Source organism: Balaenoptera ricei, chromosome 19 (genome assembly GCF_028023285.1).
Source record: "Balaenoptera ricei isolate mBalRic1 chromosome 19, mBalRic1.hap2, whole genome shotgun sequence".
NCBI classification, from domain to species: Eukaryota; Metazoa; Chordata; class Mammalia; order Artiodactyla; family Balaenopteridae; genus Balaenoptera; species Balaenoptera ricei.
In genome coordinates, this window is record NC_082657.1 from 37,140,611 (window position 1) to 37,156,756 (window position 16,146).

Consider the following 16,146-nt stretch of genomic DNA (forward strand, 5'->3'; position numbering starts at 1 on the left):
GCCAAGGTAGAGGCAGCAGGACAGACGAAGGTGGAGTCCCAAGTCAGTGGGGAAAGTCTGATGGGATGTGGAAGGAGAGAGAAGTGTTAAGAACCACTTGCAGGTTTCCGGCTTGGGAAAGGGAGCGTGATGGGCCCATTCTCGAGTAAGGGGTCACAGACGGTGAGGCCAAACGGCCTTATCGCACCCCAACCCCTACTCCCACTCCAGCCCGTCTTCCTCCTGTCAGTGGCCTGGACTGTCCCTGGCACCAGACACAGGCCACGCAGCTCAGCAGCACAAGTCCCTTTTTATTAACCATCCTCCCTGGTCTGAATGTGCACAAGTAGAAAAGAAACAGTAAAATGCCCTGGCAGAGAGGGCAGGGGAAGGTGCTCCTGAGGTTAGGCCAGATTCCAGCTCATTTTCCCCTTACATCCCCCCACCCCTCACTGAAATCCAACATTAGGAGGCAGTGCAGCCCTGCTGATGATGGGCCGTCCTCCTAACTGTATCCGGGGTGGGCACTGGCAGGGCCTGGTGCTGTGCAGCAGACTGAGAAAACGGCCACGTGGGTCTGGCCCCCAGGGAACGTGAGGAAAGGCAGGTCACCCAGTCCGGGGGTCTGAGCAGAAGCCTGTTTGGCCCCAACCAGGCTCTGCTTCTTCAGTCTCACGGCCCAGAGGGCAGGGATCCCTCTCACGCCACCACTGCATTCAGCGGTTTTAGGCACGAGGGGCCGGGGAAAATGCTGGGTGTTCCAGGCAGAGGAAGCCTGATACGGTGCCTAGGGTTGGCCTAAGTGAGTGGCCAAGGTGTTCAAAATATGAAAGGGGAAGATATCCTTCCTCACCCCCCTCCCCGGGGCACAACGTAGGCGTGACCTCAGTGTGACCGACAGGCCTCCGAGGCCAGGCCTGGTAGACGTGTGGAGCTGAGGAAGTGGACGAGAGAGGGTTTGGTCCACCCCCACCCCCATACTTATGTGAACAGGAGAGACTGAGCTACATAGAAAAATGGGGTGGTGGTGAAGAGGTGATGGGGGACAGGAGCAGACAAGATCCACACTGGAAGGGAAACTTTTAGGCTGGCGTGACTACACTCAGATGTTGCCCCGTCAGTGGCCACTCAGCTGCCTTTCTTGTCTCCAGGGTACCAGGCTGGGTTGGCAGGGAAGTGGGGGACGTGCAGGGCAGGGAGAAGAGAAGCAGCCATTCAAAGTGAAGATGCCAGACAGGTTCACCTTGATCCTCACCAGCCCAGCCTGTATGGGGTCCCCAGCATGCTCCCTCACCCACCCCTGTACCTCTGAAAAGAGGGAGCCATCAGGGATCTGAGAGAGAAAAGCACGCTCCCCGCCTTGGGGAAAGGTAAGGGAGGCCTACTCACAGCACCGTGGCACAGGACGGCCCCTGGCCCCTGGCTCAGAGCTGGGCTGGCGCCGTTTGTAAACATTAGACTTGGTGATGTCTGGGGATGGAGGAGCAGAGGGGTGCCTGGACCATCAGGTCTGGGTAAAAAGACAGGGTGAGGCCCCAAAAGGCTTGGGAAATGTCAACCAGCCACGGGCAAGAGGGCTCTCAGGCTCACCGCAGGCCCAGGAGGCAGTGGACAAGGCATCAGTCTGCCTGCCTCGGCGCACCTGTATGACTTCAGTGCTACCCTTGGAACTTGCCGGAGGAAGCCACTGCTGGCTGGGCTGCCGACAGACTGGAGCAGGCACTGAGTCCCGGGGTAATGAGCACAGCCCCTACCCAGGGCAGGCTTCTCTGTGGAGGATGGCAGCCCTTGGTCCACACTCTTTCTCCAGAGGGAAGTCAGGCTGAGTTGTTCCTTCCAAGACCTACCGACTCTCTTCACCCATGGCTTCCAGGCATGGAGAAGTTGAGAGGTGGAAGAGGGGGGAAGGTTATTCTGTGACACGAGACCTCCTCTCCTACCATCCATGGCACTGCCAGGATGCGGGGGCAGGAAGGGAGCTGGGTTTGAGCTGTCCAGGGGTGTGGGGCCTGATTTCACCCCAGAACTGTCCCTGGAAAAGGATGTCCAGATGTCATCCCACCAGTAGAGGGGAATGATGCCGGACTCAGGGTGGTCCTGAAGCTCTACGAGATGGGTTCCAGGGTCCAATGGCAAAGGCCAAGAATTCCCTGGGAGGCAGTGGTTATGCCAAGAGATCCACAAAAATGGCGTTGGCTGTGGTCTGTCCGAAGATGAAGGCTCCCAGGGTAACCAAGAGGACTCCGTAACTGACCATCGCCCACCAGCTGTAGAGCAGAGGGTGAGAGAGGGCCTGGTCAGTCGACCCACTTGTGACTTTGCCGACTTCCATATATATATATATATATATCAGTTAATTACTGTAATTACTTGTACCACTTCTCCTGTGGGTAGAGCACTTCCTACTTCTCAACGACTTTCATACAACGGTTTATGAGGCTGGGTGTATGATCCCTAGACCATGGGTAAAGAGGCCAAGACCTAATGGGATTAATTGACTGGTCACAGCACACCAAGGGCAGGACCAGAATTAGAATGCATGTCTCCTGGGACTTCCCTGGTGGTCCAGTGGCTAAGACTCCGAGCTCCCAATGCAGGGGGCCCGGATTCCATCCCTGATCAGGGAACTAGATCCCACATGCCGCAACTAAGAGTTCGCATGCTGCAACTAAAGACCCCCGCGTGCCACAACTAAAGATCCTGCATGCTGCAATTAAAAGATCCCGCATGCCATAATAGAAGACCCCACGTGCTGCAACTAAGACATGGCACAGCCAAATAAATATTAAAAAAAAAAAAAAAAAGAATGCATATCTCCTGATGGAAAGATGGTCAGGAAAAAGCAGGTCACATGGAGTGATCCATTTCATTAAATAAATAAATAAATAAATAAAAAAGCAGACATCTGCAAAGATATGTGTCAAAAATAGCTACAGGGTTATAACCGGAATTTTTTCTTTCTTTCTTTCTTTTTTTTTTTCTTCCTTTTTTTGCCTGCCTGGCTTGTGGGATCTTAATTCCCTGACCAGGGATTGAACCCATGCCCTCAGCAGTGAAAGCACAGAGTCCTAACCTCTGGACCGCCAGGAAATTCCCTGGTTATATCTGCATATTAAAGGTGATTATTATTTTCTTCCTTAGACTTGTCTGTATTTTTAAAGTTTTCTATAACCAATGAGTATTACTTGCACAATAATTTTTTTTAAAAGCATGCAACCTGGTCATAACCTCTCTACCATTCAGGGACATGCACGTATTAAAACAATGTAATGTTTTGCAAAATGTGGCCTATACACACAATGGAATATTATTCAGCCTTAAAAAGGAAGGACGTTCTGACACCTGCTACAACGTAGATGGACCTTGAGGACATTATGCTAAGTGAAAGAAGCCAGGTACAAAAAGATAAATACTGTATAATTCCAGTTACATGAGGTACCTAGAGGAGTCAAATTCACACAGACAGAAAGTAGAATGGTAGGGGCATGGGCGAGGGGAGAGGGAATGGGGAATTATTGTTTAATGGGTACAGAATTTCAGTTTAGGAAGATGAAAAAGCTCTGGAGGTAGAGGGTGGTGATGGTTACACAAAAATATGAATGCACTTAATATCACTGAACTGAACACTTTAAAATGGTAAAAATGGTTAATTTTTTAAAAATGTAGTGTTTTGTATCCATTAGACTAACAAATACTGAAAAGGCCGCTATATACAGTGCTGGCAGGGGTGTGGGGAACAGGGCACTTTCATTCACTGCTTCTGGGACTCTGAGTGGTACTGCCTTTTTGGAGGGTAATTTGAACCCATGTGCCAGAGTAAAAATGAGCGTGCCTTACGGTGGAGCAATTTCCTTCTAAGAATCGATGCTACTGCGATCCTCGAACAGCTGTGCCAAGGTGTACATGCAGAAGTGTGTTCACATTCAGGGCACATTCAAACAGCAAAATATTCTACGGCCAGGGAAAAAGGAAGCAGTAGATCTTCTTGTGTGGACATAGAATGATCTCCAAAATACATGGTTAAGTGAAAAAAGCAAGTGGCAGAAAAATGTGTCTGGCATGAAACCATTTTTGAAAAAACCTAACCAGACACAAAACCCCATGTGTTTGTGTATACACATGCATAGCTTTGTGTACACAGACACATATGCACACACAGAAACAGTCTACAAGGGCACACAGGCTGTGCTGATCTCATGGAGCTCTCTCAGCAGAAGGGAGAGGTGGGGAGCAGGCTGTGGGGAAAGAGGGACTTCCACTTTTTTCTCTAAAATCCTCAGTAGTTGATGACTAATAAGAACCTGCTGTATAAAAAAATAAATAAAATAAAATTCAAAAATTAAAAAAAAAATAACCCTCAGTAGTGTTTGAACTGTTACAACTAACATGTTACCCATTTTAAAAGAAGTATTTAAAAAAGTTTTTCAAAGTACACAAGTCTCCTGACTCCTATCCATTTAAAGGCCATCCCCCATCCAGTACCTCCCTGAGAGGACCAGGGGCCGGGCCCTGCTTTACCTGGCTGGCTTGACTTCCTCCATCTCAGAGAGTTTGGCTTGAATGAGGCACAGCCCTAGAAGAGAAGAGGTGGCCCTGAGAGCTTGGGTGGGCCCCCCCACCCCCGGCGGTCCAGCCTCCCCCTTTGCCAGGAGGCAGTGGCAGTGGGTGGAGAAAGGCCTGTGTTTACTCCTCCACACATTCCGCCTCTGTCTCCACTCTGCACCCAGCTGGAGGCCTGGCATCTGGTCTCCGACGAGGGGCCAGCACCTGCCAGGCACCCCTTGGGCTGCATGCAAGCCCCAGAGCTAAAGGGGCAGCACTGGGAAGTGACTCAGAGGTGTCTACATTGCAGGGCTCTTCCCAGTGCACTTCTGAGCAGATGTGGCCCCCCTGCTCCAAGCAAACTGGCAAGGGATTTCCAGGTGGCCTCCTGGAGAGAAGTAAGCTGGGTACAGGCAGAACTCATGACTGGGCAGATAGGACAGTTCCCCAGGGATCTGGTGGCAGACTGTGTCTGAAACTCAGGTCTCCCGACCCGACCTGTGTCAGGGAGCTACCACCAGACCCTAATTACCCTGTCATGGGCTGACCCAGCCAGATCCCTGATAGTCGGGGAGTAACAGGTACTTGAATGAAGAGTTAAGGGTATAGGCTGTGGACCTAGACAGACTTGGGTTTGAAAAGGTTCTACTATTCTTTAGTTGAGTTTGTTAACCTCTAGGCAAGCTTGTTACCCTCTCTGATCCTCACACCTCCTCACCAGTACAATGGAGATGACAACTACACCTTCTTTGCAGGAGATAACGCTTAAACATGCCAGAGCCTGAAGTGGGTGAGCAATAAACACTGGTGATGATCCTCCCCGGGAGGTGACGAGCTCAGGCCAGGAGGCCCTGGGAGAGAGTGCTGCGGGGATGCCAGGGGTCCACACCTGGGAAGACGAAGATGAAGCAGGCGGCCAGGCCTCCAATGACCGAGATGACCTTGCCGATGTCAGGGATGAAGAGCGCCAGCAGCAGGGTGAGCAGGAACCAGACCAGCGTCTGCAGTACTCGCCGCCGCCGCTCCCGCCCCACGTCCTCCTCCACCGGCATCCCCTGGTAGCGCAGCCACAGGCCTTCGACCACCGCCCTGCCCACACGGAGAGCGGCTCAGAGGCGCCCCTGCTAACAGCTCCCCACCTCCAGCCATGGGGCCAGACCCCCGACTGGGTGGATTGCAGGTAAGACTCTAACCCCTGAGCCTCAGTTTCCTCTTCTTTGAAATGGGCCTAGCAGCCCTCTTCTCAGGGTTGCCGTGGGGACCGGACGGGATGGTGAATGTAACCAGCTTAGTGCCTTGCCTGGCCCAGGACTAGCAAGCACAACCCATGGGAACATATACTTCTAGTCTCCTGAGAAGGAGGGTCTGGGGCACCCAGAAAGCAGGGTGTTCAGGAAAGGATCTGGACTAGAGGTTCTCCGAGGACTCACAGAATGTTCTGGTGACGCTGGGACAAAGGGGGCCCCCAAAGACCCGGCTGGGGGTACTTGCAGGGCCATGCTAGGCACTGACTCTTTCCTCTGGGCTTCCGGTTCTCCTTCTATAAAATGGATTCTACACAAGGCCCATGTTCAAAGGGCTTTCAGGGGCCCTGGTGAAAGAGAGCACCCCGGCGGGGTGGGGAGGGGACTCACCGCCCACAGAAGTGCAGGATGGGGTAGGAGGTCAGCACGCTCAGGATGATGAAGGCGCGGGCGACGGCCACAGCCATGTCCTCCGACGGGTAGGACAGGAGCACGTCGGGGTCCACAGCAGCTCCAAAGGTCAGGAAGCCACAGATGCCTGAGGGCAAGGACAAGAGGGCTGGGTCCGGGCGACCCTCGGAGGGTTAGGGCGATGGACCGTTCACCGCTCGGTCCAACAGCAGATGGGGAGATGACGGAGCAGCTCTGGAGGCTAAGACTGAGGCTCAGAGGGGTGTCGAGGCTGGGATCAGAAGCCTCCCTCCCTGACTTCTCACGTCTCCCACCCCCGCACCGTCACCTTTCTGATCTTGAACTCACCCAGCAGTTCCTGTCTCAGAGCTTCTGCGTTAACGTTCTGTCTGCCCATCTCCTCATCATTCAGGTCTCAGCTCCGTTGTCCCCTCCTCAGAGAATGCTTCCCCGCCCAGCCCATCCACAATAATCCCGGCCCCCAAGCACTCCCTCACACCACCCTGTTGTGTTCTTCAGAGCACTCCTCTCTCTTGGAACTTTTTTTTTTTTTTTTAACTTGTTTATTGTCTGTCTCCCTCAACCAGAACACGAGCCCCAGGAGAACGGGACTCTGCCTATTTGCCACCCTTGTTCCTGTCTGTGTCTTCAGAAACTAGAACAGTGCTGGTCCTGAGAACCATCTGTGGAAGGAACCACAGGGCCATTGTTTGTAGTCTCCCAGTCCTGCTCCCTCACCCAAACCATTTTCTACACGACACCCAGAGCCGTGTGTCCCCGAGCCACACCCCTGCTGAACCGCTTCCTCTCTGCCTCCCAGCAGTCCTCAAGGATCTGGCTGTGTTCCCTGTCTGGCCGTGGTGCCCGCCACCCGCCCTCAGCTCGCTCCACTCCAGCTATGCAGCCCTTCTTCTGTCCCGGCCTCAGGGACTTGGCGTTTTCTGGTTCCTCTGTCTGGAATGCTTTTCCCCCAGCTCTTCAGATTCTAGCTCCTTCTCATGATTTGGGCTTCCCCAACTGCCACCTCCTCAGAGAGGAGCCATCTGTGACCTACCCACCAAAGCCAACCCCACTCAGTCCCACTCACAGCTTCCCTGTTTCCCTGTTACCATGGCACTCACCACTGTCTAGATTTCCGTACTGATTCCTGACTTACTCCTGGAAGACTCTCTCTCCGACTAGACTGTCAATTCCATGAGGGCAGGACCGGGCCTATCTATCTGCATGGCATCCCCAGTGCTGAGAAAGTTCCTGGGACTTACTAGGCACCCACTGAGAGCTGATGAATGAATGCATGCATACATCTTTTTCATTTGGGCAGGAGGAGGCCCAAGCTGGCCCAAGTTCAAGCCAGTGCCTACAGAAGTGTTCGACGTGTTGGGAGTGCAGGGCTGTCCCCAGGAAATCCTGGGCCAGAGGACTTGGGGACAAAGAGGGAAAGTGGGAGCCTTCTAAGCCCTGCCCTCGGAGGGGAGCACTCACCTGTGCCCATGTAGACAGCGAGGGCTATGACCATGGCGGCTGTCACCACCCCACCCCAGGTCTTCACCTCAGGCTGCTGCATGCTGTTGAAGACGGGTACACTGCTCACGTGGCACTGTCAGGGTGAAGGGCAGGGTCATGGTGGGCAAGTGACCTCACCCCCAAGGATAAGGGGCAAGTCCTGGGGCCCCCACTCCGTCCTTCCTTCCAGGACTCCCCCATCCTGCCTGTAACGTGGATTCCATCCCAGGATGGGGAGTGAGCTAAGGGGACAAAAGGGACCTTGCAACTAGCACCTGAAATCCGAAGCAGATGGTGGGCATGGCATTGAACACGGCTATCCAGGAAGCTGGCCTGCGGACAAACACACAAGATGCTGCTGCCTGGGAACCCCTCAGAGTCACCAAGCGCCACCATGCTCTTACTCTTCATTCAGCCCCCCACGGCCTCCACCAGCCAGCATGCACACATTCAACCCACAGAAGTCTGGGAACTGGGAGAGGACACATTTACAGGTCAGTAAACTGGGGCTCTGGAAGGCCCTCTTGGGACCAAAATCCAGAATTTTTGGCTCTTGCACTTGGGCTTTTGCTTCTCTGATTTGTTCCTTTCACGAAAAAGGAAACTTGTTTCTTTTAATTAAGAAAATTGATTCATCCTCACATGGAAGATACAGATATTACAGATAAGCACATGTTGAAACAAATGTGCAATTCCACCTTGGCAGTTTCCATAACCTGAGGCCTAGTCTCACATTGGCTCATCTGTTGGACATTAGTGGCAACGTCTCCCTCATCTCCGGCTGTCACTCTTTTCTCCAGTAAAAAGAGATCAGGACCTCTTGCCTCCTTCCTAAAATGACCAATGAGTCAAGCCCCGATGAGCTAATGAGCCTTGGGAAGAGCACCTGTGTGGCTTTCTGATGCCTGACCCAGCATCTCCTGAGTGGCAGCTTCTACCCCATGTGTCTCCCGGGGGCCCTCACCCACCTGTTCAGGATGTCCGCTGGGGTCATCTCTTTATCAGGCCAGATGTATTTGATGATAATGATGGCAGTGACATACCAGGTGCCCACGACGCTCAGGAAGCTGCCAGGAAGGATAGATTAAGCTTCCTCCTCCCCAGCCCCAGCTGCCTTTTCTCTCATTCCATCCCCAGGGACATCCACCCTTAACTTTAGTGACCACAAGTGTCTAATGAACCAACTGGGAGACTATCCCAAACAAAGACTCAAGAAATGCATGAGAAATAAGTTTCAGAGAAACAAGCCACATTTAGGAAGCCAAGAGGGGACCAGACTGACACTTGTGGCCATTAGGAAATGAGGTGGTTCAGCTCCATGGCTCAGAGACCACAGCAGGGTGCTGGGCTTCAAAGCACATCTGATTGAAGCACATCAATCAGAGCAGCCCAGACTTGGCGAGAGGTGCAAGCAGGGCCTTTGAGAAGTAGGAGATGCTGGAGGGTTGAAGGCACAAATACTGGGAAGTCAACATTAAAGGAAACCTTGGAGACACTGAGTGTGACCCCTTTGATAAAGGATCACAGGAAACAGCTTAGAATCCCACAGCTTTTCAGACTCTGAGCCAGGAAGCTAGTCCCTTCCCTTCATACCAAGCTGCATGGAAAATGCTGCCAGGCTGACAATCTCAAATGATCAAGAATCCCATCCTCCATGGGAAAGACAAGGCCCAGGCTAGGAGACTGCCTTCACACATGATTATCACCCATCCCTTCTTTGACAAGGACATTTGGAACTGAATCTCTCACTGATGCAAAGAGCCACTGTCTCCCTTGCTGCTGACACAAAAGGAAGGTCTTATGCCGGAACCCCTGCAAGCCCCGGTCTACCCTGCCTTGCCCACTCTTGCTGCCCCAGGAGATGAGGTGGCATGGAGGAGAGGGGTTCCCCTGCAGCCCTTGGGTCTCCAGCTGCCTGTGATCAGAGCTTCTGTCCAGCGCAGGCTGGGGTGGGGCCTCCGAACCTGGCATATTTCTGGAAGCCGATCTCCCTGGGGATGGAAAGGGGCAGGATGAAGAGGAAGGCAGTGAGGCTGATGGTGAACTTGCGGTCTGTGTACCAGGGGCTGCCGCCGGCCCCCTCAGGCTCCTTTGCCATCACAGCTATAACTGCACAGGGAGGAAGGACGGAACGTGATGCCAGGCTACTGCAGGGTGTGGTCCTCCACCTCTGCTGGGACCTCCATCTGTCTAATGGGCCCAGCAGCCAGGAGGGAGGATTCCCAGATGAATGCCGGGCCCAGGCCAGGCCTTGGGCAGGTGTTCCATGCTCTTTCCCGCCCACCGCATGACCCCCAGGGCTGAGGGGTGGGGGATGAGGTAGGCACTGAGGGGGGACCTCACTCTTGTCCTGCTGGTCCCCGATGATGATGAGGAAGGCGATGCAGGTCCCGAAGGTGTAGGTGGCAATGGCCACCTCACACAGCACGCCCGTCAGCTTGCCACACACAGCCCACACCACCTCCTGGTAGGTCCTCTCATTGCTGGCCTGGGAGCAGTAGGCCAGGATGACGAGGCCACTGATGATGAAAACCAGCATGGCCTGCAGGCAGGGGCGGAGCAAGAGGGTGTGGGAAAGGCCTGGCAGCAAAGAGCAGCCTGGTCTTGCTCAGCACTTACTGGCCCAATGCCCAATGCCCATCTGGCAAATTAGCCTGGTCTTGCTCAGCACTTACTGGCCCAATGCCCAATGCCCATCTGGCAAATTAGCCTTACCTTGCAGGGCAATTTTAATAGATTACTGGAGTTGAGATTTTCTTTAAAAACAAAAAGTTTTGAGGAAAATTTCAAACATACGCAAAAGTAGACAGAATGGTATAATGGACCCCTGTGTACCCATCACTCAAATTCAAAAATCAATTCACAGCCAATCTTGTTTCATCTATTCCCTCTCCCACTCTGGATTATTTTGAAGAAAATACGAGCTATCATATCATTTCATCAGTAAATATTTCAGCACGGCTCTAAGGTATGGGCCTGCTTTTTAAACATAACCACGAAATTATTAAATATGCAGTCGATGTCCAAACTTCCCTGATAGCTGGGAAGGCTTTTGAAGCCTCATCTGGGCTCAAAGGAAAGAATGCTGGAATAGATTAGTAATGGCTGCCATGTGTGACGGAGGGGAGAGTGGTAGCATGTGTCTCCAACTGACCACTCCTGATCCAGAGCCTCCCTTTTGAGGTGAAGAGCCCAGACCCACCACTCGAACTGCACCTTTGCCCGCCAGGCCCGCTCACTCACCATCTGCAGCGTGATGCCGGCTGCCACTCCCCCGGCAGTGCTGAAGGCTGCTGGGAAGTTGAGCAGCCCTGCGCCCAGGCAGGCGTTGACAACGATGAAGATGGCTCCAAGTGTGGAAGTGGTGCCTCTGCCCAGACCCCCAGGAGGGGCCTCCCCCTCACTCTTGGGGGCTATGTCCACAGAGGGACTCTGCAGCAGACGGGCACGCTCCCCAGAGTCTGTGCTTAAGCCCCACTCGTCAAGGTCACTGTTGATGCTGACCTGGGCCATGGCCCTGGGAGTCCTGTTCCTGCAGGGTCTGTGGGTTCTGTCTCACGACCACATGCCCTGGGGAGCTGAGGGAACACGTTCAGCTGGAGGGTGCCACCAGCCTGTTTGGGGCTGTTATCCTAGGAGGCCTGTGGGCTCTGGCTCTCCTCAACCTAGATGGGAAAGGCAGGTACTACTGTTATCCCAAGAGACACACAGAAAGGTGAAACAACTTTCCCAAGATCAGATGGCTGAGATCCAAACCCGGGTGTGCCTCTGTGCAGAACACTGCACTGGGTGCCACAGTGTGATGGCAGAGACAGAAATGTGTCAGATGTAATTCCTGCCTGCTTCAGGCCTACAGACCTATCAGGTAAATAAGACATAAACACAGAAGAGAGGGGTACTGATATGTCAGCCCTAAAGGCCATGCATCGGGCAGGAGTGTCATGGACATATCTTATCTCATTCATTCCTTATGACAGTGGTCATAAGGTTCAGAGAGATCAGATCACTCATCCAGGGTCACATAGTAGCAAGTTGCAAAGCAGGATTTAGATCCAGATCTGTCTGGCTTCCTAATTTGTTTCTACACCACAGGGTCGCAAGAACAATCCTCACCCAGAACTGTGGGTATTTCAGTTTCTTACAGCCCAGCATACCTCCCTCCAGAGTCTAAATTCTGTGGAGCTTTCAAAGCCCTTCAAAATTTAGGCCAATTCTTACTTTTCTCCCCACATGCCTGACGTAACCACTGCCCATCACAGGGGCATCCCCTCCAATGCCCCCAAAACACTGGGGGGTTTAGAATGGCTAGCAAGGCCTCTTGGGTAGTCAGATGCTTGCCATTGCTCCTCCTATGATGGCTGAACAAAGTTGGGAGCCTTAAACTCATTAGAGAGAAAAGGGGGAGTTTGGGTGCTCTCAGACATCTGTCACCAAGCATGCAACCAAGGGACACAGCTCCAGGGGAAATGTCTCCCTGCTGGCTCCAAGTCCAGAAAGATCAGTCAGATGCCACAGGGCTTCTTCCTCTTGTGCAACCTGCCACCCAGCCAACAACTCAGCAAAAAATCAAAGCAGTGCGCAGTGTGGAGGCAGTTTAGGTTTCCCAAGTTTCAGCGTAGCTCCAGAGAGAGCCCTGCAAAGTTAGCACTACTTGAGCCGTGAGACCTTGTCCTCCACCCTGCTCACATCCCAGACACAGAGGTCTCTGCATTGGTCTGAAATCTCTCAGCCTCCCCTCCCCTCAAACTACTCTGCTCCATGGTCCCCAGCTTACCTGCTCTTTCCACCCCTCCAGCTTTGGTGGAGGGACAGCTGCTCCTTACAGCTCCTTCTCCCCAAAGATCTGGGATCTGATTCTCCTCACTTCCCTCTCTGCCCCCCAGTTTCTTCTTTCTCAAACTCTACCTAAAATTTGTCAGCAGAGAAAGAGTCTGAGCTGTTTCTGTGCGGGTCAGCAGAGTGAAGGGAACCGAGGCGCTCTGACTAACTCACGGAGTGGAGCAGCAACTCAGTTAGGTTAACAGGCCCACGGAGGGAAAGAGGCTAGACTGTCACAGCAGCTCGTCAGCAGAGCCAGAACTAGAACCCTGATGCCCACACGCTCAGCCCAGGGCTGTAACCACTGCACTAGGCCCCTCAGATCCCAACCGGAGCAGGTTCCCAGGCCAGCCTGGGGCTGGATTCCAGAAATACGAGGGGTGGGCTGCATTGGAAGGTGGGCCAGGGCGGGGGGTGGGGGCGATCCTCAGGCTTGAAGCGAGGAGAGTGGGTTGCTGTAGGGTAAACTGGGGATGGGCTCCGGTGCTCCATCCGGGCCTAGGACTGATTAGGTAGAGACTAGGTGGGGACAGGCCGGGCTAAGACGCGGCAAGGGCGGGCCGGCCGACAGAAGACGGGTGTGGGGCGGAGGACACCGGGCTGCAGAGCCCTGCAGGGAGTGGGCAGGGCTCTGCCACGGTGGCGGCCCTGGGGGCCCAGGGACCTAACGTTTCCCCCTCCACCAACCTGTACCTCCTTTCACTTACCTGCGGTGCTTGGAGCCCGGGCCGGCTGCGGAGACACGTGAGCAGCGGTCACATGACCGCCGGGGCTGGGGCGGACCGCGGGGCACACTGGGAGCTGTAGTTTTCGGCAGGCATTAGTCTTGGACACCAGATCTCCAATCCTCAACCCAACCGCATTGCCCCAAACCAGCCTCGGCCCCCAGCCCGCCCGTGTTTATTCTGTTACTTTAGTCCTGGCCTCTTGGCCAAGCCCACCTCCTGCCTCCTAGCAAAAGCGTTAGGCGGTTTGGTGTCTTTGCCAGTACGGATGCTGTGGGCCAGAGCTATTTGGCCTCATTATCCTACTTTGTCTCCCTTCTTACGTTCACACCCACAGCCAATGACCCTGGACTTTTTCACTAGGGACAGCGAGGGATCATTTGTACCTCCTTGAGCTGTGGCTGGCCTGAGGGTTGTTCATGACTATAACCCCAGGGCCTAGATTCTACAATTGGGGATCTGAGGCATTGGTGTCACTCACATAAATAAATACCTGTTGAATGAAGGAATGGGTGTCCAGAGACCTGGCTTCTGTTTGTGGCTGTGTGCCACCTGCAAGCTGTCACATAATCTTTGGCATTCCAATGTCTTCATCTATGTTATGTCCTCTCCATGCATCAAAGGTCCTTGCTGATGAGGTCTTGTGTACTGTTTACCCAGTTTCCCTCAATGGTGACATTTTGCAAAACTATCGTACCATATCACAACCAGGATACTGACATTGACACAATCCACTGATCATGTTCAGATTTCCTCAGTTATATTTATAGTCATTTTTTGGTGTGTATTTAGTTCTATACAACTTAATCATGTGTAGGGTTTACACCACATTCAAGATTCTGAACATTTCCATCACCACAAGGATCCCTCCTGTTACCCTTTTATAACCACACTCACCTCCCTCCAGCAAGGCCCCCCTTCTGTAACTCCTCGCAATCACTAATCTGTTCTCCATTTCTAAAAGTTTGTCATTTCAAAGAATGTTATATAAATGGAATCATACAGTCTGCAACTTTTTAGAATTGGCTATTTTTACTCAGCATAATTTTCCAGAGACTCATGCAGTGTGTCTATGTTTTATTTATTACTGAGTAACAATATTCCATGGTATCTGCAGTTTGTGCAGCTAATTACTTTTGAAGGACATCTGAGCTGTTGCAGGTTTTTTAAAACATAAATAACAGCTTTATTGAGATTTATGAATTTTACCAAAAAATTTATACTTTCAGTGCCCAATACAGTGGTTTTTAGTATATTCAGAGTTTTGCAATCATTGCCACTATCTAATATCAGAACATTGTTATCACTCCCCCCAAAACCCTGTAACCATTAGCAATCACTCTCCATTCGTCCCTCCCCCAGGCCCCTGGCAACCACTCATCTACTTTGTGCTCTGGATGAGCTGTTTTCAAGGTTCATCCATGTTGAAGCATATATTAGTACTTTATTCCTTTTTATTGCCGAGTAATATTACATGTATCTATGTGTACGGCTATATCACATCTTGTTTATTCATTCATCAGTTGTTTGGACATTTGTGGTTTCCATTTTTTGGCTATTATGAATAATGCCACAATGAATGTTGAGGTACACTTTTTTTGTACACACGTTTTCATTTATTTTAGGTATATATGTAGAAGTAGAATTGCTGGGTCAAATGGTAACTCTATGTTTAACCTTTTGAGAAATTGCCAGACTGTTTTCCTTTTTTTAAAAAATATATTTATTTATTTTATTTATTTTTGGCTGCGTTGGGTCTTGTTGCTATGTACGGGCTTTCTCTAGTTGCGGTGAGTGGGGGCTACTCTTTGTTGCAGTGCATGGACTTCTCATTGTGGTGGCTTCTCTTGCTGCGGAGCACAGGCTCTAGGCACGCAGGCTTCAGTAGTTGTGGCATACGGGCTCAGTAGTTGTGGTTCGCGGGCTCTAGAGCACGGGCTCAGTAGTTGTGGTGCATGGGCTTAGTTGCTCCGCGGCATGTGGGATCTTCCTGGACCAGGGCTGGAACCCGTGTCTCCTGCACTGGCAGGCAGATTCTTAACCACTGCGCCACCAGAGAAGCCCTGCCAGACTGTTTTCTAAAGCAACTGCACCATTTTACATTCTGACCAACAGTGTATAAGGGTTCTAGTTTCCCCATATCCCTGATAACCCTTGTTATTGTCTGATTATAGCCATCCTAGTGGGTATGAAGTGATTCTCATTGTGGTTTTGAGTTGCATTTCCTTGATGACTCATGTTAGCATCTTTTCATGTGCTTATTGGCCATTAGTATGTCTTCTATGAAGAAGTGTCTATTCAGACCCCCTTTTTATTGTCAAGTTGTAAGAGTTCTTTATATACAAATACAAATCCCTTATCAGTTATGTGATTTGCAATATTATTCTCAACCTTTCTATAAGACTGTCATTTAAAAAAAGAAAAAGTTGGTCTTTCAGTTATTAGATATAAATAAACCAATAATTTATATTAAAATTTTTTTCCAATCAACTATACACCAATAAAAATTAATTTAAAAAATTTCCACAGCCTAGAAGTAAGGAAAAAAGTTTCAAACAAAATTCTCAAGTTGGTTGAGTGAGCTGGACTTTGGCTGTTTAGATGTAAGCCTAAGGCAGTTGTTCTAATAGCACCCAATGGCTGGCCCATGCGTCAGCTGTGTCTGCATCACCTAGAAAGTTTTCTTTTTCTCATTTAAAAAAATAGATTCACAAGGCTTACCTGAGACATATTGAGTCAGAGTGCCTAGAGGTACGGCCAGGGAACTAATATTAAAAAAAAAAAAAATCCAGCTTTGGGAACTATCCTACCTCAAATGATGGTGAAACAAGGCGTGACTACTCTTTCTGGGCAGGCAAGCTACCTCCTCCATCAAGTGGAAGAACATCTTAGACCCTAGTAGGAAATGAGGAAAAGGTTGATGG

The 16,146-nt window shown here is 51.3% G+C and overlaps 1 protein-coding gene and 1 long non-coding RNA gene across 7 annotated transcripts in view; one reads left to right on the forward strand and one right to left on the reverse strand.

Annotated features, from left to right (window-relative positions):
• Nucleotides 1-16,146, forward strand: part of LOC132353753 (uncharacterized) — a 57,651-nt gene that overhangs the window by 34,262 nt on the left and 7,243 nt on the right. Inside the window, exons 3-4 of the long non-coding RNA XR_009499084.1 lie at nucleotides 5,277-5,701; nucleotides 7,870-8,173. This is a non-coding gene — a long non-coding RNA (uncharacterized LOC132353753). The remainder of the gene's footprint in view (nucleotides 1-5,276; nucleotides 5,702-7,869; nucleotides 8,174-16,146) is intronic.
• SLC38A7 (solute carrier family 38 member 7) lies at nucleotides 271-13,227 on the reverse strand. 6 transcript variants are annotated; one of them, XM_059905158.1, is made up of 11 exons: nucleotides 12,454-12,605; nucleotides 10,923-11,344; nucleotides 10,023-10,221; nucleotides 9,644-9,788; nucleotides 8,648-8,746; nucleotides 7,955-8,012; nucleotides 7,659-7,773; nucleotides 6,156-6,303; nucleotides 5,411-5,610; nucleotides 4,498-4,552; nucleotides 2,057-2,246 (listed from the first exon to the last, which is right to left on the reverse strand). In XM_059905158.1, the coding sequence occupies exons 2-11, from the start codon at nucleotides 11,190-11,192 to the stop codon at nucleotides 2,144-2,146; spliced, it is 1,392 nt and encodes a 463-aa protein (XP_059761141.1). In that variant the 5' UTR covers nucleotides 11,193-11,344; nucleotides 12,454-12,605; the 3' UTR covers nucleotides 2,057-2,143. The 6 variants fall into 6 exon arrangements, with proteins under 6 accessions (XP_059761138.1, XP_059761137.1, XP_059761136.1 ...); XM_059905155.1 differs by lacking the exon at nucleotides 4,498-4,552 and having other exon boundaries at nucleotides 271-2,246; XM_059905156.1 differs by having other exon boundaries at nucleotides 9,644-10,221; nucleotides 12,454-13,192.

Bases quoted from the DNA above. Each gene is read 5' to 3' on its own strand.
- SLC38A7 (XM_059905154.1), bottom strand. From the start codon at position 11,192: ATGGCCCAGGTCAGCATCAACAGTGACCTTGACGAGTGGGGCTTAAGC. The intron at 10,222-10,922 runs GTGAGTGAGCGG...CCCTGCCTGCAG, and splicing joins CCGGCATCACGCTGCAGATG to GCCATGCTGGTTTTCATCAT. The intron at 6,304-7,658 runs GTGAGTGCTCCC...CCTTGCCCTCAG, and splicing joins CGCTGTCTACATGGGCACAG to GCATCTGTGGCTTCCTGACC.